Source organism: Ranitomeya imitator, chromosome 3 (genome assembly GCF_032444005.1).
Source record: "Ranitomeya imitator isolate aRanImi1 chromosome 3, aRanImi1.pri, whole genome shotgun sequence".
Lineage (NCBI taxonomy): Eukaryota > Metazoa > Chordata > Amphibia > Anura > Dendrobatidae > Ranitomeya > Ranitomeya imitator.
The window spans coordinates 11,621,020-11,645,501 of record NC_091284.1 but is presented as its reverse complement, the minus strand read 5'-3'; the positions used below and the strand labels follow the sequence as shown (position 1 = coordinate 11,645,501).

Genomic DNA, 24,482 nt, shown 5'->3' with positions numbered 1-24,482 from the left:
GCAAAAGCCGAAGCATCATCGCTGGTCAAAGGAGGACAAGAGAACTGAGCGACAACCAAGATGGCAAAATGCAGGGCTGCAAGGAACAGAGGAGGGTCTCTACACCACGAGAACCCAGTCTAGAAAGCCCATCTCTAAAGATATATCACCTGACCAGTCAGAGAAGCAGATAAGGAATTAATAGGCAGAATGTCATTATCCTGTTATAGGGCAACTATGTGTCTGGCATAATAACCCGAAGTCAGAGGACGAGAGGGGCCCCAACACACAAACTCTCAGCCACTTCCAGACATTTTAGTCCTCCTCCAGACCCTTCTGTCCCATCAAAACTTCTCTTTCCCTTCAAACTACTTGCAGACTCCTCTGCCCTACTCCTCTAGATTCCTCTGTAATCCTACAGTCTCCTGAACTCCTCCTCCAGACTCCTCTGTCCCCTTCCACTCTCCTCTGTCCCTTTCCAGTCTCCTTTGTTCTCCTCCATTCTCTTGTCCTCCTCCATTCTCCTCTGTCCTCCTGCATTCTCCTCCACTCTCCTCTGTCCTCTTCCAGTCTTCTCTGTCCACTCTGTCTCCCACTCTCCTCTGTCCTCTCTCATTCTCCTCTGTCCTCCTCCACTCTCCACTGTCTTCTTCCAGTCTCCTCTGTGGTCCTCCAATCTCCTCTGTCCTCCTCCATTCTCCTCCACTCTCCTCTGTCCTCCTCCATTCTCCTCCACTCTACTCTGTCCTCCTCCACTCTCCTCCTCCATTCCCCTCTGTCCTCCTGCATTCTCCTCCACTCTCCTCTGTCCTCCTCCACTCTCCTCTGTCCTCCTCCACTCTCCTCTGTCCTCCTCGACTCCTCCTCCATTCTCCTCTGTCCTCCTGCATTCTCCTCTGTCCTCCTCCACTCTCCCCTGTCCTCCATTCTCCTCTGTCCTCCTGCATTCTCATCCACTCTCCTCTGTTCTCCTCCACTCTCTTCTGTCCTCCTCCACTCTCCTCTGTCCTCCTCCACTCTCCTCTGTCCTCCTCAACTCTCCTCTGTCCTCCACTCTCCTCTGTCCTCCATTCTCCTCTGTCCTCCTGCATTCTCCTCCACTCTCCTCTGTCCTCCACTCTCCTCTGTCCTCCTGCATTCTCCTCCAATCTCCTCTGTCCTCCATTCTCCTCTGTCCTCCTGCATTCTCCTCCACTCTCCTTTGTCCTCTGTTGTGATAGGTAATTCAGTACCACAATGGACATAGAGGTCAGAGCACATACAGTGACCTGACAATAACCCAAAAACATAGAACGAGCTCTGAGACGTGGGAACTCTGCTGACCGCAATCCTTAATCCTCTCAAACACACTAGAGGCAGCCGTGGATTGCGCCTAACGCTCCCTATGCAACTCGGCACAGCCTGAGAAACTAGATAGCCTGAAGATAGAAAATAAGCCTACCTTGCCTCAGAGAAATACCCCAAAGGAAAAGGCAGCCCCCACATATAATGACTGTGAGTTAAGATGAAAAGACAAACGTAGAGATGAAATAGATTTAGCAAAGTGAGGCCCGACTTTCTGAACAGAGCGAGGATAGGAAAGGTAACTTTGCGGTCAACACAAAACCCTACAAAAACCACGCAAAGGGGGCAAAAAGACCCTCCGTACCGAACTAACGGCACGGAGGTACACCCTCTGCGTCCCAGAGCTTCCAGCAAGCAGGAAAAAACAAATAGACAAGCTGGACAGAAAAAAACAGAAAACAAAATAGCAAAGCAGAACTTAGCTATGCAGAGCAGCAGGCCACAGGAACGATCCAGGAGGAAACAGGTCCAATACTAGAACATTGACTGGAGGCCAGGATCAAAGCACTAGGTGGAGTTAAATAGAGCAGCACCTAACGACTTCACCACATCACCTGAGGAAGGAAACTCAGAAGCCGCAGTACCACTTTCCTCTGCCAACGGAAGCTCACAGAGAGAATCAGCCGAAGTACCACTTGTGACCACTGGAGGGAGCTCTGCCACAGAATTCACAACAGTACCCCCCCCCCCCTTGAGGAGGGGTCACCGAACCCTCACCAGAGCCCCCAGGACAACCAGGATGAGCCATATGAAAGGCACAAACAAGATCGGGAGCATGGACATCAGAGGCAAAGACCCAGGAATTATCTTCCTGAGCATAACCCTTCCACTTAACCAGATACTGGAGTATCCGTCTTGAAACACGAGAATCCAAAATCTTCTCCACAATATACTCCAACTCCCCCTCCACCAAAACCGGGGCAGGAGGATCAACAGATGGAACCATAGGTGCCACGTATCTCCGCAACAATGACCTATTGAATACGTTATGTATGGAAAAAGAATCTGGAAGGGTCAGACGAAAAGACACAGGATTAAGAACCTCAGAAATCCTATACGGACCAATGAAACGAGGTTTAAACTTAGGAGAGGAAACCTTCATAGGAATATGACGAGAAGATAACCAAACCAAATCCCCAACACGAAGTCGGGGACCCACACAGCGTCTGCGATTAGCGAAACGTTGAGCCTTCTCCTGGGACAAGGTCAAATTGTCCACTACATGAGTCCAAATCTGCTGCAACCTGTCCACCACAGTATCCACACCAGGACAGTCCGAAGACTCAACCTGCCCTGAAGAGAAACGAGGATGGAACCCAGAGTTGCAGAAAAACGGCGAAACCAAGGTAGCCGAGCTGGCCCGATTATTAAGGGCGAACTCAGCCAAAGGCAAAAAGGACACCCAGTCATCCTGATCAGCAGAAACAAAGCATCTCAGATATGTTTCCAAGGTCTGATTGGTTCGTTCGGTCTGGCCATTAGTCTGAGGATGGAAAGCCGAGGAAAAAGACAAGTCAATGCCCATCCTACCACAAAAGGCTCGCCAAAACCTCGAAACAAACTGGGAACCTCTGTCAGACACGATATTCTCTGGAATGCCATGTAAACGAACCACATGCTGGAAGAACAATGGCACCAAATCAGAGGAGGAAGGTAATTTAGACAAGGGTACCAAATGGACCATCTTAGAGAAGCGATCACAGACCACCCAAATGACTGACATCTTTTGAGAGACGGGAAGATCTGAAATAAAATCCATAGAGATATGTGTCCAAGGCCTCTTCGGGACCGGCAAGGGCAAAAGCAACCCACTGGCACGAGAACAGCAGGGCTTAGCCCGAGCACAAATCCCACAGGACTGCACAAAAGTACGCACATCCCGCGACAGAGATGGCCACCAAAAGGATCTAGCCACTAACTCTCTGGTACCAAAGATTCCAGGATGACCAGCCAACACCGAACAATGAACCTCAGAGATAACTTTATTCGTCCACCTATCAGGGACCAACAGTTTCTCCGCTGGGCAACGATCAGGTTTATTATCCTGAAATTTTTGCAGCACCCGCCGCAAATCAGGGGAGATGGCAGACACAATTACTCCCTCTTTGAGGATACCCGCCGGCTCAGATAAACCCCGGAGAGTCGGGCACAAAACTCCTAGACAGAGCATCCGCCTTCACATTTTTAGAGCCCGGAAGGTACGAAATCACAAAGTCAAAACGGGCAAAAAACAGCGACCAACGAGCCTGTCTAGGATTCAACCGCTTGGCAGACTCGAGATAAGTCAAGTTCTTATGATCAGTCAAGACCACCACGCGATGCTTAGCTCCTTCAAGCCAATGACGCCACTCCTCGAATGCCCACTTCATGGCCAGCAACTCTCGATTGCCCACATCATAATTTCACTCAGCAGGCGAAAACTTCCTGGAAAAGAAGGCGCATGGTTTCATCACCGAGCAATCAGAACTTCTCTGCGACAAAACAGCCCCTGCTCCAATCTCAGAAGCATCAACCTCGACCTGGAACGGGAGCGAAACATCTGGTTGACACAACACAGGGGCAGAAGAAAAACGACGCTTCAACTCTTGAAAAGCTTCCACAGCAGCAGAAGACCAATTGACCACATCAGCATCCTTCTTGGTCAAATCGGTCAATGGTTTAGCAATACTAGAAAAATTGCAGATGAAGCGACGATAAAAATTAGCAAAGCCCAGGAACTTTTGCAGACTTTTCAGAGATGTCGGCTGAGTCCAATCATGGATGGCTTGGACCTTAACAGGGTCCATCTCGATAGTAGAAGGGGAAAAGATGAACCCCAAAAATGAAACCTTCTGAACACCAAAGAGACACTTTGATCCCTTCACAAACAAAGAATTAGCACGCAGGACCTGAAACACCGTTCTGACCTGCTTCACATGAGACTCCCAATCATCCGAGAAGATCAAAATGTCATCCAAGTACACAATCAGGAATTTATCCAGGTACTCTCGGAAGATGTCATGCATAAAGGACTGAAATACTGATGGAGCATTAGAAAGCCCGAATGGCATTACTAGATACTCAAAATGGCCCTCGGGCGTATTAAATGCAGTTTTCCATTCATCGCCTCGCTTAATACGCACAAGATTATACGCACCACGAAGATCTATCTTGGTGAACCAACTAGCCCCCTTAATCCGAGCAAACAAATCAGATAACAACGGCAAGGGGTACTGAAATTTAACCGTGATCTTATTTAGAAGGTGGTAATCTATACAAGGTCTCAGTGAACCATCCTTCTTGGCTACAAAAAAGAACCCTGCTCCTAATGGCGACGATGACGGGCGAATATGCCCCTTCTCCAAGGACTCCTTCACATAACTCCGCATAGCGGCGTGCTCAGGCACAGATAAATTAAACAGTCGACCTTTTGGGAATTTACTACCAGGAATCAAATCGATAGCACAATCACAATCCCTATGCGGAGGTAGGGTATCGGACTTGGGCTCATCAAATACATCCCGGTAATCAGACAAGAACTCTGGAACCTCAGAAGGGGTGGATGACGAAATAGTCAGAAATGGGACATCACCATGTACCCCCTGACAACCCCAGCTGGACACAGACATGGATTTCCAATCTAATACTGGATTATGGACTTGTAGCCATGGCAACCCCAACACGACCACATCATGCAGATTATGCAACACCAGAAAGCGAATAACCTCCTGATGTGCAGGAGCCATGCACATGGTCAGCTGGGTCCAGTACTGAGGCTTATTCTTGGCCAAAGGCGTAGCATCAATTCCTCTCAATGGAATAGGACACTGCAAGGGCTCCAAGAAAAACCCACATCGCCTAGCATACTCCAAGTCCATCAAATTCAGGGCAGCGCCTGAATCCACAAATGCCATGACAGAATATGATGACAAAGAGCAGATCAAGGTAACGGACAGAAGAAATTTTGACTGTACTGTACCAATGGTGGCAAACCTAGCGAACCGCTTAGTGCGCTTAGGACAATCAGAGATAGCATGAGTGGAATCACCACAGTAGAAACACAGCCCATTCAGACGTCTGTGTTCTTGCCGTTCAACTCTGGTCAAAGTCCTATCGCACAGCATAGGCTCAGGTTTAAGCTCAGGTAATACCGCCAAATGGTGCACAGATTTACGCTCACGCAAGCGTCGACCGATCTGAATGGCCAAAGACATAGACTCATTCAGACCAGCAGGCATAGGAAATCCCACCATGACATCCTTAAGGGCTTCAGAGAGACCTTTTCTGAAAATAGCTGCGAGCGCACCTTCATTCCACTGAGTGAGTACGGACCACTTTCTAAATTTCTGACAATATACCTCTATCTCATCCTGACCCTGACACAGAGCCAGCAAATTTTTCTCTGCCTGATCCACTGAATTAGGTTCATTGTACAGCAATCCGAGCGCCAGGAAAAACGCATCGATATTACTTAATGCAGGATCTCCTGACGCAAGAGAAAATGCCCAGTCCTGAGGGTCGCCACGTAAAAAAGAAATAATGATCCTAACTTGTTGAACTGGGTCACCAGAGGAGCGAGGTTTCAAAGCCAGAAATAGTTTACAATTATTTTTGAAACTCAGAAATTTAGTTCTATCTCCAAAAAACAAATCAGGAATAGGAATTCTCGGTTCTAACATAGAATTCTGAACCACAAAGTCTTGAATATTTTGTACTCTTGCCGTGAGCTGATCCACACATGAAGACAGACCATTAATGTCCATCGCTACACCTGTGTCCTGAACCACCCAAATGTCTAGGGGGAAAAAAAGGCAAAACACAGTGCAGAGAAAAAAAAATGGTCTCAGAACTTCTTTTTTCCCTCTATTGAGAATCATTAGTACTTTTGGCCTCCAGTACTGTTGTGATAGGTAATTCAGTACCACAATGGACATAGAGGTCAGAGCACATACAGTGACCTGACAATAACCCAAAAACATAGAACGAGCTCTGAGACGTGGGAACTCTGCTGACCGCAATCCCTAATCCTCTCAAACACACTAGAGGCAGCCGTGGATTGCGCCTAACACTCCCTATGCAACTCGGCACAGCCTGAGAAACTAGCTAGCCTGAAGATAGAAAATAAGCCTACCTTGCCTCAGAGAAATACCCCAAAGGAAAAGGCAGCCCCCACATATAATGACTGTGAGTTAAGATGAAAAGACAAATGTAGAGATGAAATAGATTTAGCAAAGTGAGGCCCGACTTTCTGAACAGAGCGAGGATAGGAAAGGTAACTTTGCGGTCAACACAAAACCCTACAAAAACCACGCAAAGGGGGCAAAAAGACCCTCCGTACCGAACTAACGGCACGGAGGTACACCCTCTGCGTCCCAGAGCTTCCAGCAAGCAGGAAAAAACAAATAGACAAGCTGGACAGAAAAAAAACAGAAAACAAAATAGCAAAGCAGAACTTAGCTATGCAGAGCAGCAGGCCACAGGAACGATCCAGGAGGAAACAGGTCCAATACTAGAACATTGACTGGAGGCCAGGATCAAAGCACTAGGTGGAGTTAAATAGAGCAGCACCTAACGACTTCACCACATCACCTGAGGAAGGAAACTCAGAAGCCGCAGTACCACTTTCCTCCACCAACGGAAGCTCACAGAGAGAATCAGCCGAAGTACCACTTGTGACCACAGGAGGGAGCTCTGCCACAGAATTCACAACAGTCCTCCTCCACTCTCCTCTGTCCTCCTCCACTCTCCTCTGTCCTCCACTCTCCTCTGTCCTCCATTCTCCTCTGTCCTCCTGCATTCTCCTCCAATCTCCTCTGTCCTCCTCCACTCTCCTCTATCCTCCATTCTCCTCTGTCCTCCTGAATTCTCCTCCACTCTCCTTTGTCCTCCTCCATTCTCCTCTGTCCTCCTCCATTCTCCTCTGTCCTCCACTCTCCTCTGTCCTCCTCCACTCTCCTCTGTCCTTCTCCACTCTCCTCTGTCCCTCTCCTCTTCCAGTCTGATCTTATATTAGGTTTTTTTGTGGTATCTTACATTCTACATTTCTATTTTTGCACTATTACTTATATTACTTTAATTATATTGTACCATTTATTATATTGCACTTTATCTACAATAAACCTTTGATATAAATTCTAGTGCTCCTATGCAATTAAATTGATTATTATCTGCTCCTCCAGCCAAAGGTGCATATAAAGTATATAGATGCCATGCAGCTTATACCTGTGATTTTCCATTCTGCACACCCCGCTCCCCTCACACAGATATATGTTTAGTGTTATCCATATATTTTTATATTTCGTTTTTTATCATGTGTGATCTCTGTTACCTTCTCTACTCAGAAGATTTAATTCCCCCAAACAATGGAATAAATGATGTGTGGATGGGGTGAGAGGGGCGCGTGGGGTGAAAGAGGCGCGTGGGGTGAGAGGAGCGCATGGGGCGTGCGGGGCGACCAGCACTCTACAGAGGTCTATGACACTCGTCACTTTGGCTAGGCTTATTTGGCAGCCGTGATTTCTGCTGGGAGAAGCCGCTCCGGCTGCAGCCAGTGATGTGCAGTCGGCATCTCCAGGCACAAGCTGGAACCTAACCGCGGGAGATAAGCGGCGGCTCGCTTCGCTCACGTGGAAGAATCTCTCCGGGTCTTTGCTTCACTCATTTTATGTTTACAGATCATGAAAAATCTCATCCGCAACAAATGTGAAGTAAGATCATGTATCCGTAGTGAAGACGGAGCGGAATATGCCATTCATAGAGCTATGAGGACACCATCAGCAACAGTGGTACCAAAGAGATCATCGGCAGTGGTACTACAGAGATCAGTGGCACTAGTATCACAGAGGTCAGGGGCAGTGGAACCACAGAGATCAGGGGCAGTGGTACTATAGAGACCAGCAACAATTGTACTTCAGTGATCAGCAGCACTAGTACCACAGAAATCAGCTGCAGTGGTACCAGAGATCAGTGGCAGTGATACCACATCAGTCACGGGCATTAGTACCAGAGATCAGCGGCAGTAGTGCCACAGGGATCAGGTGCAGTGGTACTACAGAGATCAGCAACAATTGTACCTCAGTGATTAGCAGCACTGGTACCACAGACATCATTGGAAGTAGTATCACAGAGGTCAGGGGCAGTGGTACCACAGAGATTAGCGGCAGTAGTGCCACAGAGATCAGGGGCAGTGGTACCACAGAGATCAGCAGCAGTAGTGCCACACAGATCAGGGGCAGTGGTACCACAGAGATCAGGGGCAGTGGTACCACAGAGATCAGCGGCAGTAGTGCCACAGAGATCAGCGGCAGTAGTGCCACAGAGATCAGGGGCAGTGGTACCACAGAGATCAGCGGCAGTAGTGCCACAGAGATCAGGGGCAGTGGTACCACAGAGATCAGTGGCAGTAGTGCCACAGAGATCAGCGACAGTAGTGCCACAGAGATCAGGGGCAGTGGTACCACAGAGATCAGGGGCAGTAGTGCCACAGAGATCAGGGGCAGTGGTACCACAGAGATCAGCAGCACTAGTGCCACACAGATCAGGGGCAGTGGTACCACAGAGATCAGCGGCAGTAGTGCCACAGAGATCAGCGGCAGTAGTGCCACAGAGATCAGGGGCAGTGGTACCACAGAGATCAGTGGCAGTAGTGCCACAGAGACCAGAGGCATTGGTACCACAGAGATCAGTGGAAGTAGTGCCAGAGAGATCAGTGGCAGTCGTGCCACACATCAGCAGCAGTGGTACCACAGAGTTCATAAGGAGTTGTATTACAAAGATCAGCAGCAATGGTGTAGTACCGCACTGGCAGATGTACCAAAGATCAGCAAGAGGGATACCACAGAGATCAGGGGCAGTGGTGTCACAGAGATCAGTAGTAGTGGTACCACAAAGACCACTGGCAGTGATACCACGGAGATCTGTGACAGTAGTATCACAGAGATCAGTGACAGTGGTACCACAGAGATCATGGGCAGTGGTACCAAAGAGGTCAGTAGTAGTGGTACCACAGAGATCAGATCAGCAACTACCACAGGGATCAGCGGCAGTGGTGCCACACAGATCAGCGGCAGTGGTACCACAGAGATTAGTAGCAGTGGTATTACAGAGATCAGGGGCAGTGGTACCACAGAGATCAGGGACAATACTATCACAGAGATCAGAGGTACTACAAAGAACAGTAGCAGTGGTATCACAGAGATCAGTAGTAGTGGTATCACAGAGATCAGTAGCAGTGGTATCACAGAGATCAGTAGCAGTGGTATCACAACAATGGTACCACAGAGATCAGCGTTAGATGATGAGAGGCCGCTTATTGACAGCAGCTAGCATGTGACACAACAATGCCCCGGCCTTCGGGAACATCGGCGCCTCTGCAGGAGATGAGTGCACATCGGAATTACTGTAATATGGAACCTAAATTGATTCCCTTAAGGAACATTAACACCTAAAAGGTGACCATGAAGTGAGAGTCTCCTCGTGCTGCCGCCCAATACTTTCAGGATCTCTGCTTACACTCACTGGGAACATTCCTGTCTACGTTCACACAATCGCTCTGCTTCTACTCACTGGGAACATTCCTGTCTACGTTCACACAATCGCTCTGCTTACACTCACTGGGAACATTCCTGTCTATGTTCACACAATCGCTCTGCTTCTACTCACTGGCAGCGAGCAAAGATCCAGAAGACGGTGAAGAACAAAGAGCTCTGGGTGCAGAAGTATCCGTTCTGCACTGGCATCTGGGTGTACACTGGGGGGCACAGAGCCCCCAAAGTCAGGAGCTGGGAGCTTCCATGTCATGTCCTTTACCTCCAGTCCCCCAGCACTAAGCAGCGGGGGGCATGGCTTTGGGAGGGGTGGACCTTTAACTCCCGCAGTTTTGTTAGTATAACTATGCAGACTTTAAGCAAAAGTGATTCTGCTTTGAGGGGACCCCACCCTGTGCCGTACACTTATGTATACACCGTGTTCCAAATTATTATGCAAATGACATTTTTCTCTGATTTTCCTAAATGGTCGGTGTCAAATGTCAGTCTAACAAAAGCCATCACCCGTTAGATTATACATCGAAGTTTATTGAAGAAACCTCCCAATGATAACAGTATAATCTCCAAAATGAATAAAACCCCACAATGCACTGATCCAAATTATTAGGCCCAGTAGAATTTCTAAACATTCGATATAAAGAACTGAAAAGTCTCATTTGTGGAATCTGCAGCATTAGGCGGTCACATTCACTGAGCAAAAAAGCTATTTAACGCCAAAACCTCCTAACATCGGAGCCTTCTTTATCTCCTTTTATGCCCATAGCAGCCAATGACTCAGATTCTTTGCAGCATGAGATGGGGCATTGTCAGCATGAAGAGGATTTTGCTCCTGGTTTCTGCTTTTTATACCATGGAAGAAAGTTGTCAGTCAGAAACTCTATATACTTTGCAGAGGTCATTTTCACACCTTCAGGAACCTTAAAGCGTCCTACCAGCTGTTTCCCCATGATTCCGGGCCAAAACATGACTCCTCCACCTCCTTGCTGACGTCGCAGCCTTGTTGGGACATGGTGGCCATCCACCAACCATCCACTACTCCATCCATCTGGACCATCCAGGGTTGCTCGACACTCATCAGTAAACAAGACTGTTTGGAAATTAGTGTTCATGTATGTCTGGGCCCACTGCAATGGTTTCTGCTTGTGAACACTGTTTAGGGGTGGCCGAATAGTAGGTTTATGCACCACAGCAAGCCTTTGGAGGATCCTACACCTTGAAGTTCGAGGGACTCCAGAGGCACCAGCAGCTTCAAATATCTGTTTGATGGTTTGTAATGGTATTTTAGCAGCTGCTCTCTTAATCCAATTAATTTGTCTGGCAGAAACCTTCCTCATTATGCCTTTATCTGCATGAACTCTGTCTGTGCTCAATTCAGTCACAAATCTCTTAACAGTACGATGATCACTCTTAAGTTTTCGTGAAATATCTAATGTTTACATCCCTTGTCCAAGGCATTGCACTATTTAACGCTTTTCGGCAGCAGAGAGATCCTTTTTATTTCCCATATTGCTTGAAACCTGTGGCTGCTTAATAATGTGGAACATCATTTATAAGTAGTTTTCCTTTAATTAGAATCACCTGGAAAACTAATTATCACGTGTTGAAGAATGATTCCAGCGATCCATTGAGACCTGAGACACAATACCATCTACGAGTTTATTTGAAAAATAAAACAATTAAATCTTTATGACACAAATCCAATTTGCATAATAATTTGGAACATGGTGTACAGATCCTGTGTATCCAGGTTATCACTCCTCAGCAGATATGTGTGATCTGCATACTGAATCCCTGTGCCATATACTTATGTATACAGATCCTGTGTATCCAGGTTATCACTCCTCACCATATATGTGTGATCTGCATACTCAATCCCTGTGCCATATACTTATGTATACAGATCCTGTGTATCCAGGTTATCACTCCACATCATATATGTGTGATCTGTATACAGACTCCATCCCTGTGCCATATACTTATGTATACAGATCCTGTGTATCCAGGTTATCACTCCTCATCATATATGTGTGATCTGTATACAGACTCCATCCCTGTGCCATATACTTATGTACACAGATCCTGTGTATCCAGGTTATCACTCCTCACCATATATGTGTGATCTGTCTACAGACTCCATCCCTGTGCCATATACTTATGTACACAGATCCTGTGCATCCAGGTTATCACTCCTCACCATATATGTGTGATGTGCATACTCAATCCCTGGGCTGTATATTTAACCTGGATACACAGGATCTATATACAGTTGTCCTCAAACGTTTACACGCCCTTTTTCAGAGAATATGAATGATAACAATTTTTCTCCACTCATGGTTAGAGGTTGGGTGAAGCCATTTATCGTCAGACTGCTGTGTTTTCTCTTTATAAATCATAGTGAGGATCAAGGAGGATCACAAGGAAATGGACGGCATGTGACTTAAATATGAGAGTCTGAGCAAAGGGTCTGAAGACTTATGACCATGTGATATTTCAGTTTTTCTTTTTTATTAAATTTTCAAAAATTTCTACATTTGTTTTTTTCAGTGAAGATGGGGTGCAGAGTGAACATTAACCCCTCTGTGACCTTAGACGTACTATCCCGTCGAGGTGCCCTGGGCTTATCTGACCCTGGACGGGATAGTACGTCATAGCCGATCGGCCGCGCTCACGGGGGGAGCGCGGCCGATCGCGGCCGGGTGTCAGCTGCTTATCGCAGCTGACATCCGGCACTATGTGCCAGGAGCGGTCACGGACCGCCCCCGGCACATTAACCCCTGGCACACCGCGATCAAAGATGATCGCGATGTGCCGGCGGTGCGGGGAAGCACCGCGCAGGGAGGGGGCTCCCTGCGGGCTTCCCTGAGCCCCCCGCAGCAACGCGATGTGATCGCGTTGCTGCGAGGGTCTCCTCACCTCCCTCCCTGCTCGAGCCCCGGATCCAAGATGGCCGCGGATCCGGGTCCTGCAGGGAGGGAGGTGGCTTCACAGAGCCTGCTCAGAGCAGGCACTGTGAAGGCTGCAGCGCTGCATGTCAGATCAGTGATCTGACAGAGTGCTGTGCAAACTGTCAGATCACTGATCTGTGATGTCCCCCCCTGGGACAAAGTAAAAAAGTAAAAAAAAAATTTTCCAAATGTGTAAAAAAAATAAAAAAAAATATTCCAAAATAATGAAAAAAAAAAAAAAATATTATTCCCATAAATACATTTCTTCATCTAAATAAAAAAAAAAACCCAATAAAAGTACACATATTTAGTATCGCCGCGTCCGTAACGACCCGACCTATAAAACTGTCCCACTAGTTAACCCCTTCAGTAAACACCGTAAGAAAAAAAAAAAAAAAACGAGGCAAAAAACAACGCTTTATTATCATACCGCCGAACAAAAAGTGGAATAACACGCGATCAAAAGGACAGATATAAATAACCATGGTACCGCTGAAAGCGTCATATTGTCCCGCAAAAAAAGAGCCGCCATACAGCATCATCAGCAAAACAATAAAAAAGTTATAGTCCTGAGAATAAAGCGATGCAAAAATAATTATTTTTTCTGTAAAATAGTTTTTATCGTATAAAAGCACCAAACCATAAAAAAATGATATAAATGAGGTATCGCTGTAATCGTACTGACCCGAAGAATAAAACTGATTTATCAATTTTACCAAACGCGGAACGGTATAAACGCCTCCCCCAATAGAAATTCATGAATAGCTGGCTTTTGGTCATTCTTCCTCACAAAAATCGGAATAAAAAGCGATAAAAAAATGTCACGTGCCCAAAAATGTTTTCAATAAAAACGTCAACTCGTCCCGCAAAAAACAAGACCTCACATGACTCTGTGGACCAAAATATGGAAAAATTATAGCTCTCAAAATGTGGTATTGCAAAAAATATTTTTTACAATAAAAAGGGTCTTTCAGTGTGTGACGGCTGCCAATCATAAAAATCCGCTAAAAAACTCGCTATAAAAGTAAATCAAACCCCCCTTCATCACCCCCTTAGTTAGGGAAAAATAAAAAAAAATGTATTTATTTCCATTTTCCCATTAGGGTTAGGGCTAGGGTTAGTGCTAGGGCTAGGGTTAGGGCTAGGGTTAGGGCTAGGGTTAGGGCTAGGGTTAGGGCTAGGGCTAGGGTTAGGGCTAGGGTTAGGGCTAGGGTTAGGGCTAGGGTTAGGGTTAGGGCTAGGGTTAGGGCTAGGGCTAGGGTTAGGGCTAGGGCTAGGGTTAGGGTTAGGGCTAGGGTTAGGGCTAGGGTTAGGGCTAGGGCTAGGGCTAGGGTTAGGGCTAGGGTTAGGGCTAGGGTTAGGGTTAGGGTTGGGGCTACAGTTAGGGTTGGGGCTAAAGTTAGGGTTAGGGTTTAGATTACATTTACAGTTGGGAATAGGGTTGGGATTAGGGTTAGGGGTGTGTCAGGGTTAGAGGTGTGGTTAGGGTTACCGTTGGAATTAGGGTTAGGGGTGTGTTTAGATTAGGGTTTCAGTTATAATTGGGGGGTTTCCACTGTTTCGGCACATCAGGGGCTCTCCAAACACGACATGGCGTCCGATCTCAATTCCAGCCAATTCTGCGTTGAAAAAGTAAAACAGTGCTCCTTCCCTTCCGAGCTCTCCTGTGTGCCCAAACAGGGGTTTACCCCAACATATGGGGTATCAGCGTACTCAGGACAAATTGGACAACAACTTTTGTGGACCAATTTCTCCTGTTACCCTTGGGAAAATACAAAACTGGGGGCTAAAAAATAATTTTTGTGGGAAAACAAAAAGATTTTTTATTTTCACGGCTCTGCGTTATAAACTGTAGTGAAACACTTGGGGGTTCAAAGTTCTCACAACACATCTAGATAAGTTCATTGAGGGGTCTAGTTTCCAATATGGGGTCACTTGTGGGGGGTTTCTACTGTTTAGGTACATTAGGGGCTCTGCAAACGCAATGTGACGCCTGCAGACCAATCCATCTAAGTCTGCATTCCAAATGATGCTCCTTCCCTTCCGAGCCCTCCCATGCGCCCAAACGGTGGTTCCCCCCCACATATCGGGTATCAGCGTACTCAGGACAAATTGGACAACAACATTTAGGGTCCAATTTCTCCTGCTAACCTTGGAAAAATACAAAACTGGGGGCTAAAATATAATTTTTGTGGAAAAAAAAATATTTTTTATTTGCATGGCTCTGCGTTATAAACTGTAGTGAAATACTTGGGGGTTCAAAGCTCTCACAACACATCAAGATGAGTTCCTTAGGGGGTCTACTTTCCAAAATGGTGTCACTTGTGGGGGGTTTCTACTGTTTAGGTACATTAGGGGCTCTGCAAACGCAATGTGACGCCTGCAGACCATTCCATCTAAGTCTGCATTCCAAATGGCGCTCCTTCCCTTCCGAACCCTCCCATGCGCCCAAACGGTGGTTCCCCCCCACATATGGGGTATCAGCGTACTCAGGACAAATTGGACAACAACTTTTGGGGTCCAATTTCTCCTGTTACCCTAGGGAAAATACAAAACTGGGGGCTAAAAAATAATTTTTGTGGGAAAAACATTTTGTTTTATTTTTATGGCTCTGCATTATAAACTTCTGTGAAGCCCTTGGTGGGTCAAAGTGCTCACCACACATCCAGATAAGTTCCTTAGGGGGTCTACTTTCCAAAATGGTGTCACTTGTGGGGGGTTTCAATGTTTAGGCACATCAGTGGCTCTCCAAACGCAACATGGCGTCCCATCTCAATTTCTGTCAATTTTGCATTGAAAAGTCAAACTGCGCTCCTTCCCTTCCGAGCTCTCCCATGCGCCCAAACAGTGGTTTACTGCCACATATGAGGTATCAGCGTACTCAGGACAAATTGGACAACAACTTTTGAGGTCCAATTTCTTCTCTTACCCTTGGAAAAATAAAAAATTGGGGGCAAAAATATAATTTTTGTGAAAAAATATGATTTTTTATTTTTACGGTTCTGCATTATAAACTTCTGTGAAGCACTTGGTGGGTCAAAGTGCTCACCACACATCCAGATAAGTTCCTTAGGGGGTCTACTTTCCAAAATGGTGTCACTTGTGGGGGGTTTCAATGTTTAGGCACATCAGTGGCTCTCCAAACGCAACATGGCGTTCCATCTCAATTCCTGTCAATTTTGCATTGAAAAGTCAAATAGCGCTCCTTCCCTTCCGAGCTCTCCCATGCGCCCAAACAGTGGTTTACTGCCACATATGGGGTATCAGCGTACTCAGGACAAATTGGACAACAACTTTTTGGGTCCAATTTCTCCTGTTACCCTTGGTAAAATAAAACAAATTGGAGCTGAAGTAAATTTTTTGTGTAAAAAAGTTAAATGTTCATTTTTATTTAAACATTCCAAAAATTCCTATTAAACACCTGAAGGGTTAATAAACTTCTTGAATGTGGTTTTGAGCACCTTGAGGGGTGCAGTTTTTAGAATGGTGTCACACTTGGGCATTTTCTATCATATAGACCCCTCAAAATGACTTCAAATGAGACGTGGTCCCTAAAAAAAAATGGTGTTGTAAAAATGAGAAATTGCTGGTCAACTTTTAACCCTTATAACTCCCTAACAAAAAAAAAATTGGTTCCAAAATTATGCTGATGTAAAGGAGACATGTGGGAAATGTTACTTATTAAGTATTTTGTGTGACATATCTCTGTGATTTAATTGCATAAAAATTCAAAGTTTGAAAATTGCGAAATTTTCAAAATTTTCGCCAAATTTCCGTTTTTTTCACAAATAAACGCAGGTACTATCAAAGAAATTTTACCACTATCATGAAGTACAATATGTCACGAGAAAACAATGTCAGAATCACCAGGATCCGTTGAAGCGTTTCGGAGTTATAACCTCATAAAGGGACAGTGGTCAGAATTGTAAAAATTGGCCTGGTCATTAACGTGCAAACCACCCTTGGGGGTAAAGGGGTTAATGAGAAAAAAATTAACCTTCTAGAATTTACCAAATGGCTGTGATGAAACAAAGAGTGAGAAATGTAAAGGGGTCTGAATACTTTCCGTACCCGCTGTATATAGCTTTTAGGGACACTATAATATCTTTCTCTTTACTTTTCGGTTAGTAGTAAGTGGGTGTAAGAAATTATTACTGCAAAGAGTTTATGAAAAAAAGGAAAGCTTTTGTCCAGGGGGCTTAGCGGCTACATAATGGTGGTTCCTAGAACCAGAATCTGTGAGTTACGTGCGGTACAATGGTTTTGGGAAATGACACATTTAGGCTGTGTGCACATGCTGCGGATCCGCAGCGGATTTGGCCGCTGCGGGTCCGCAGCAGTTTTCCCAAAGTTTACAGTACAATGTAAACCTATGGGGAAAAAAAAACGCTGTGCACATGCTGCGGAAAAAGCCGCGCGGAAACGCTGCGGATTATTTTCCGCAGCATGTCAATTGTTTATGCGGATTCCGCAGCGGGTTTCAACCAGCACCAATAGGAAAGTGCTGGTGAAAACCCGCAGAAGAATCCGCAGAACAAACCGCTAGAAAATCCGCAGTGAAAACCGCAGTGGTTTTGCACTGCGGATTTTCCAAATCCGCTGCGGAAAAATCCGCAGGAAAATCCGCAGCGTGGGCACATACCCTAACAGGTATCGCACTGTGGTCGCCCCATTATTATGCCTGCTTTCCACATTCCCTATTACGGGATTTTAGCGGCTGTTATTTCTCTTTAGTTACCGGACTATCGGACACAATGTAGTAGCGTTGCATGGTGTAAATCAATCTGTTGTTACTCTGGAGTTTTGTGACTTGTAGGCACAGTCTTTCCATGTAGGACCGACTGTTGGCTTCTTGGCTGATGGCTTCTTGGCTGATGGCTTCTTGGCTGATGGCGGTCGAGTCCATTTAACCCCTTTCCCTCGGATGGGATAGTAGGTCCGAGGTCAGAACCTCCGCCTTGATGTGGGCTCCGGCGGTGCGCCCGCATCAAAGCCGCGACATGTCAGCTGTTTTGTACAGCTGACATGTGCCCGCAATAGCAGCGGGTGGAATCACGATCCACCCGCCGCTATTAACTAGTTAAATGACGCTATCAAACGCTGACAGCAGCATTTAACTAGCGCTTCCGACCATTGGGCCGGAAATGAGAGCATCGCCGACCTCCATCACGTTATCGGGGGTCAGCGATGCATCGGCATGACAGCCAGAGGTCTATTGAAGACCTCTATGGTTGTTGATGCCAAATTGCTGTGAGCGCCACCCTGTGGCCGGCGCTCATAGCAATGCAGTGATTCTCCTACACAGAGGTGATCTGACCATCGTTCCTATGTAGCAGAGCCGATCGAGTTGTGCCAGCTTCTAGTCTCCCATGGAGGCTATTGAAGCATGGCAAAAGTAAAAAGAAATGTTTTCAAAATATGAAAAAAATTAAAAAAAATATAAAAGTTTAAATCACCCCTCTTTCGCCCCATTTAAACTAAAACAATGAAAAAAAATCAAACCTATACCTATTTGGCATGGCCGCGTTCAGAATCGCCCGATCGATCAATACAAAAAAAGGATTAACCTGATCGCTAAACGGCGCAGCGAGAAAAAAAAATTAGAAATGCCAGAATTACGGGGGGTTTTTTCGTCGCAAAAAAGCCAAACAAAAAACAAGTGTGGGATTGCACTTTTTTTGCAATGTCACGTCACCTGGAATTTTCTTTCCGTTTTCTAGTACACGATATGGTAAAACCAATGGGGTCGTTCAAAAGTACAACTCGTCCTGCAAAACATAAGCCCTCAAATGGCCATATTGACGGAAAAATAAAAAAGTTATGGCTCTGGAAAGAAGGGGAGCGAAAAACAAAAACACAAAACCGAAAAAAGCTCCGGTCATTAAGGGGTTAATCCTGTGATTTAAAAAAAGCTGTGGCCATTTTGACAACCAACAAAATGTGTTTGGTGTATTTATTCCAGTGCCTGGGTTTACTGTAGTTATGGTGGTGTTAAGATGGAGTGGGGGTCCGTCCCATATCCAAACGTCATGGTCAGGCAGTACGGAAGGCCTGGTACTTACTGGCAGAGGCGTCCCAGAACTTCACAGAACCGTCCGCGTGACTGAGAACATAAAGGAGACAAAGGTAAGAGCTCGGCGCAGGCGGCATCACGGAGGGTAACAGAAGTGATAACAATAATGCCCACAACAGACAGAAGAAAAGCCACAATCAGGAGAGAAACAGCAGAGCGGCGGCACCACGAACCATCATGGAAAACAAAATGGAACATTGTTACATCCAGAGGCTGAAAAGTGAGAGCAAAAGTCTCATCACTGAGTGTTTGTTACAATGTATCGTGTCTACAGAGCCCAGGATCAGCTGCTGGACAGACACTATACCTGCACTGACACACGGCACTGTACATCAGACACAATGGTCACAAACCCTCAGCTGTGACAAATATCACACACCTTCCTGACTGCATGTGAAGCTCCATGTCTGAGATAAGCAGGTTTTTGAAAAAATGAAACGTTAAAACATAACCTTTACTCTGTTACTAGATAAAAAGTGGTATAAACAAACAGTGCCACTAAGGTGCTAGTGCTGACACATACAAAAACAGAAACGAACAACCCATAAAATATCTCACTGCCTCGGATCACTCCAAAGGGCCACAAAAATGGTCACCATTCGGAGACACAAGAACATATCCCGACGCTAGAGGCGTACCTCATGCCACATAGGAGGAAAACCCCCCCTGCTAATATCATCAAATGAGTAGTAGTGAACTACCCCGTGCCCATCGGGGATCACACACTATGAAGCAGTAAATGTAACGGGGGGTGCCTCTCACTAAGGTGCTCTATAGGGGATATAAAGTACAGTATAGGTAGATCCTGAAATAGCAGTATGCAAACGCGATATACTAAATGTACTGAACATAAAAGAGCATATCCTTACCTAACATAGGTATTATGTGGACTAAGTATCTCCCAACCGGAGGCCAGACAACAGATAACACCGTTTTCCACTGAGGGAACCTCTCAAGGTGTGTGTCTAATATGTCACCTAATGGGATAAAATGGGAGGGAGGCATATTTCAAGCAGGATACCATAAGGCGGATGTTTGGAAAAAACGCTAAAGGGTCCGGCTCAATCCATCTCTGCAGAAGGACTGTGATAGTCATCAGAATAAGCAGATGAGTACATGTTTAATTGGTGGACATAAGATTTTATCCCATTAGGTGGCATATTAGACACACACCTTGAGAGGTTCCCTCAGTGGAAAACGGTGTTATCTGTTGTCTGGCCTCCGGTTGGGAGATGCTTAGTCCACTTAATATCTATGTTATGTAAGGATATGCTCTTTTATGTTCAGTACATTTAGTATATCGCGTTTGCATACTGCTATTTCAGGATCTACTTATACTGTACTTTATATCCCCTATAGAGCACCTTAGTGAGAGGCACCCCCCGTTATATTTACTGCTTCATAGTGTGTGATCCCCGATGGGCACGGGGTAGTTCACTACTACTCATTTGATGATATTAGCAGGGGGGGGGTTTTCCTCCTATGTGGCATGAGGTACGCCTCTAGCGTCGGGATATTTTCTTGTGTCTCCGAATGGTGACCATTTTTGTGGCCCTTTGGAGTGATCCGAGGCAGTGAGATATTTTATGGGTTGTTCGTTTCTGTTTTTGTATGTGTCAGCACTAGCACCTTAGTGGCACTATTTGTTTATACCACTTTTTATCTAGTAACAGAGTAAAGGTTATGTTTTAACGTTTCATTTTTTCAAAAACCTGCTTATCTCAGTACTTGTTTCTTCAGTTTTTGACGCATTTGTTCTAAGCCAGGCTAGTTTAAGAAGCTCCATGTCAGAGAAAATCAACTGTGATTACAGATGTAATGGAAGCTCAAACATTTCATCATAAACCCGAGAGGAGCGCAGCTCAGGAGATAAGAGGCCGAGCTCCCGGCGGAGCACACACAGAGGAGAATGGAGTCAACAGAAAGCCCAGGCTTCATGGCTAAGCGCTCCCATCTCATGAGCTGCACCTCTCAGGGGTATGGGGGAAGTGTCTGATCAATAGGTGGGGGGGAGTGTCTGATCAATAGGTGGGGGGAGTGTCTGATCAATAGGTGGGGGGAAGTGTCTGAGCAATAAGTGGGAGGAAGTGTCTGAGCAATAGGTGGGGGGAAGTGTCTGAGCAATAAGTGGGGGGAAGTGTCTGAGCAATAGGTGGGGGGAAGTGTCTGAGCAACAGGTGGGGGGAAATGTCTGATCAATAGGTGGGGGAAGTGTCTGATCAATAGGTGGGAGGAAGTGTCTGAGCAATAGGTGGGGGGAAGTGTCTGAGCAACAGGTGGGGGGAAGTGTCTGAGCAATAGGTGGGAGGAAGTGTCTGAGCAATAGGTGGGGGGAAGTGTCTGAGCAATAAGTGTGGGGAAGTGTCTGAGCAATAGGTGGGGGGAAGTGTCTGAGCAACAGGTGGGGGGAAGTGTCTGAGCAACAGGTGGGGAAGTGTCTGAACAACAGGTGGGGGGAAGTGTCTGAGCAAAAGGTGGGGGGAAATGTCTGATCAATAGGTGGGGGAAGTGTCTGATCAATAGGTGGGAGGAAGTGTCTGAGCAATAGGTGGGGGGAAGTGTCTGAGCAACAGGTGGGGGGAAGTGTCTGAGCAACAGGTGGGGGGAAGTGTCTGAACAACAGGTGGGGGGAAGTGTCTGAGCAATAGGTGGGGGAAGTGTCTGAACAACAGGTGGGGGAAGTGTCTGATCAATAAGGGGAAGTGTCTGAGCAAAAGGTGGGGGGAAGTGTCTTATCAATAGGTGGGGGAAGTGTCGGAGCAATAGGAGGGGGAAGTGTCTAAGCAATAGGTGGGGGGAAGTGTCTGATCAATAGGTGGGGAATTGTCTGATCAATAGGTGGGAGGAAGTGTCTGAGCAATAGGTGGGGGGAAGTGTCTGAGCAACAGGTGGGGGGAAGTGTCTGAGTAATGGAGGAAGTGTATGAGTAATAGGTGGGGAAGTGTCTGAGCAATAGGTGGGGGGAAGTGTCTGAGCAATAGGTGGGGAAAGTGTCTGAGAAATAGGTGGGGTAACATAGTAACATAGTAACATAGTTAGTAAGGCCGAAAAAAGACATTTGTCCATCCAGTTCAGCCTATATTCCATCATAATAAATCCCCAGATCTACGTCCTTCTACAGAACCTAATATTGTTCTGCTCCAGGAAGACATCCAGGCCTCTCTTGAACCCCTCGACTGAGTTCGCCATCACCACCTCCTCAGGCAAGCAATTCCAGATTCTCACTGCCCTAACAGTAAAGAATCCTCTTCTATGTTGGTGGAAAAACCTTCTCTCCTCCAGACGCAAAGAATGCCCCCTTGTGCCCGTCACCTTCCTTGGTATAAACAGATCCTCAGCGAGATATTTGTATTGTCCCCTTATATACTTATACATGGTTATTGGATCGCCCCTCAGTCGTCTTTTTTCTAGACTAAATAATCCTAATTTCGCTAATCTATCTGGGTATTGTAGTTCTCCCATCCCCTTTATTAATTTTGTTGCCCTCCTTTTGTACTCTCTCTAGTTCCATTATATCCTTCCTGAGCACCGGTGCCCAAAACTGGACACAGTACTCCATGTGCGGTCTAACTAGGGCCCGTGCTCAGTGCCCTTGCAGGAATTGGCCCGCGCTCAGTGCCCTTGCAGGAATCGGCCCGCGCTCAGTGCCCTTGCAGGAATCGGCCTGTGCTCGGTGCCCTTGCAGGAATCGGCCCACGCTCAGTGCCCTGCAGGAATCAGCCTGCGCTCAGTGCACTTGCAGGAATCGGCCCACGCTCAGTGCCCTTTCAGGAATCGGCCCACGTTCAGTGCCCTGAAGGAATCAGCCTGCGCTCAGTGCACTTGCAGGAATCGGTCCACGTTCAGTGCCTTGCAGGAATCGACCCACGTTCAGTGCCCTGCAGGAATCGGCCTGTGCTCTGTGCATTTGCCGATTTGCTCAGCGATGGAATATCTGGAGCATCCAGGTGCAGCCAGGAAGGTATGTAAAGACACCTATTTCACCATCCTTCCCAGCAATGTAATGGGTGACTGTAAGGTTATGCTCATATCACGTTTTATCCTACGTTCAGTGGCTCCCTCAAGGTTTACGGCTGAACCCTTGTAAAATGGGATTTGAGCTTTACAAAGCTACATAACTTTTCCAGATGCAATATTTGGGCAGATTTACGGCTCCCTGGTAATCAGTACTGCCAGATACACAAGAGCAGCATACAGACAGCGTGCCACGTCTTCTGGAGCTGCTTATGGCAGAAACATGACAATCTGCTGCATTACTGGTGTGGAAGGACAGGGCAGACTCCACTCCTGGCGTCCAGGGCGAGGGCTTCATAACCAGACTGAGGAAGCTCCTTTATGAAGGCGAAACCTGCGCACATGGCAGCTCCCAACCATCATAAGTATACTTCCGTATTTCTCACATTTATAGCCCCTTCCCCCGCTGGGTCAAGGTCTTACCCTGTCACAATGATTTCGGGGTACGCCGTTGTCCCAAGGTTCCATATGCCGCCTGTTATCGGCCATTCCTGCACAAAACATCAGACATTTGTCAGACCAATGAAGGAGAAATCAGACTGTATACAGCACATCACCTTCATCTATGGTAACGGATGGCTCTCTCGCTCTCTTTGTCTTTTCACACCTCTTTTTTTTAATACCTCCAGCTCCAGCTCCATCTCCCCAGTGCACGGCTGCATCTTCATCTCTAACCACAATGCACTGCACATCTCCATCTCCTCCTCTCTCACCACACTGCACATCTCCACCTCCTCCTCCCTCACCACACTGCACATCTCCACCTCCTCCTCCCTCACCACACTGCACATCTCCACCTCCTCCTCCCTCATCACACTGCGCATCTCCACCTCCTCCTCCCTCATCACACTGCACATCTCCACCTCCTCCTCCCTCATCACATTGCACATCTCCACCTCCTCCCTCATCACACTGCACATCTCCACCTCCTCCTCCCTCATCACATTGCACATCTCCACCTCCTCCCTCATCACACTGCGCATCTCCACCTCCTCCTCCCACATCACACTGTGCATCTCCACCTCCTCCTCCCTCATCACACTGCACATCTCCACCTCCTCCTCCCTCATCACATTGCACATCTCCACCTCCTCCCTCATCACACTGAGCATCTCCACCTCCTCCTCCCTCATCACACTGTGCATCTCCACCTCCTCCTCCCTCATCACACTGCACATCTCCATCTCCTCCTCCCTCATCACATTGCACATCTCCATCTCCTCCTCTCTCATCACACTGCACATCTCCATCTTCTCCTCCCTACTCACTGTACATTTCCACCTCCTCCCTCATCACACTGTGCATCCCCACCTCCTCCTCCCTCATCACACTGCACATCTCCATCTCCTCTTCCCTCATCACATTGCACATCTCCATCTTCTCCTCCCTCATCACACTGCACATCTCCATCTTCTCCTCCCTCATCACACTGTGCATCTCCACCTCCTCCTCCCTCATCATATTGCACATCTCCATCTTCTCCTCCCTCATCACACTGCACATCTCCATCTCTCTCATCACATTGCACATCTCCACCTCCTCCTCCCTCATCACATTGCACATCTCCATCTTCTCCTCCCTCATCACACTGCGCATCTCCAC

General features: G+C 46.8%; 1 protein-coding gene across 5 annotated transcripts in view; it reads right to left on the bottom strand.

Moving 5' to 3' along the window:
• The window catches only part of STXBP5L (syntaxin binding protein 5L), a 398,760-nt gene that overhangs the window by 112,502 nt on the left and 261,776 nt on the right, over nt 1-24,482 (bottom strand). For all 5 annotated transcript variants that reach the window (XM_069760483.1, XM_069760479.1, XM_069760480.1 and 2 more), the window contains exons 13-14: nt 23,304-23,371; nt 18,856-18,896 (exon numbers count right to left, since the gene is read on the bottom strand). In XM_069760483.1, coding sequence (XP_069616584.1) covers nt 18,856-18,896; nt 23,304-23,371 — 109 coding nt within the window. The remainder of the gene's footprint in view (nt 1-18,855; nt 18,897-23,303; nt 23,372-24,482) is intronic.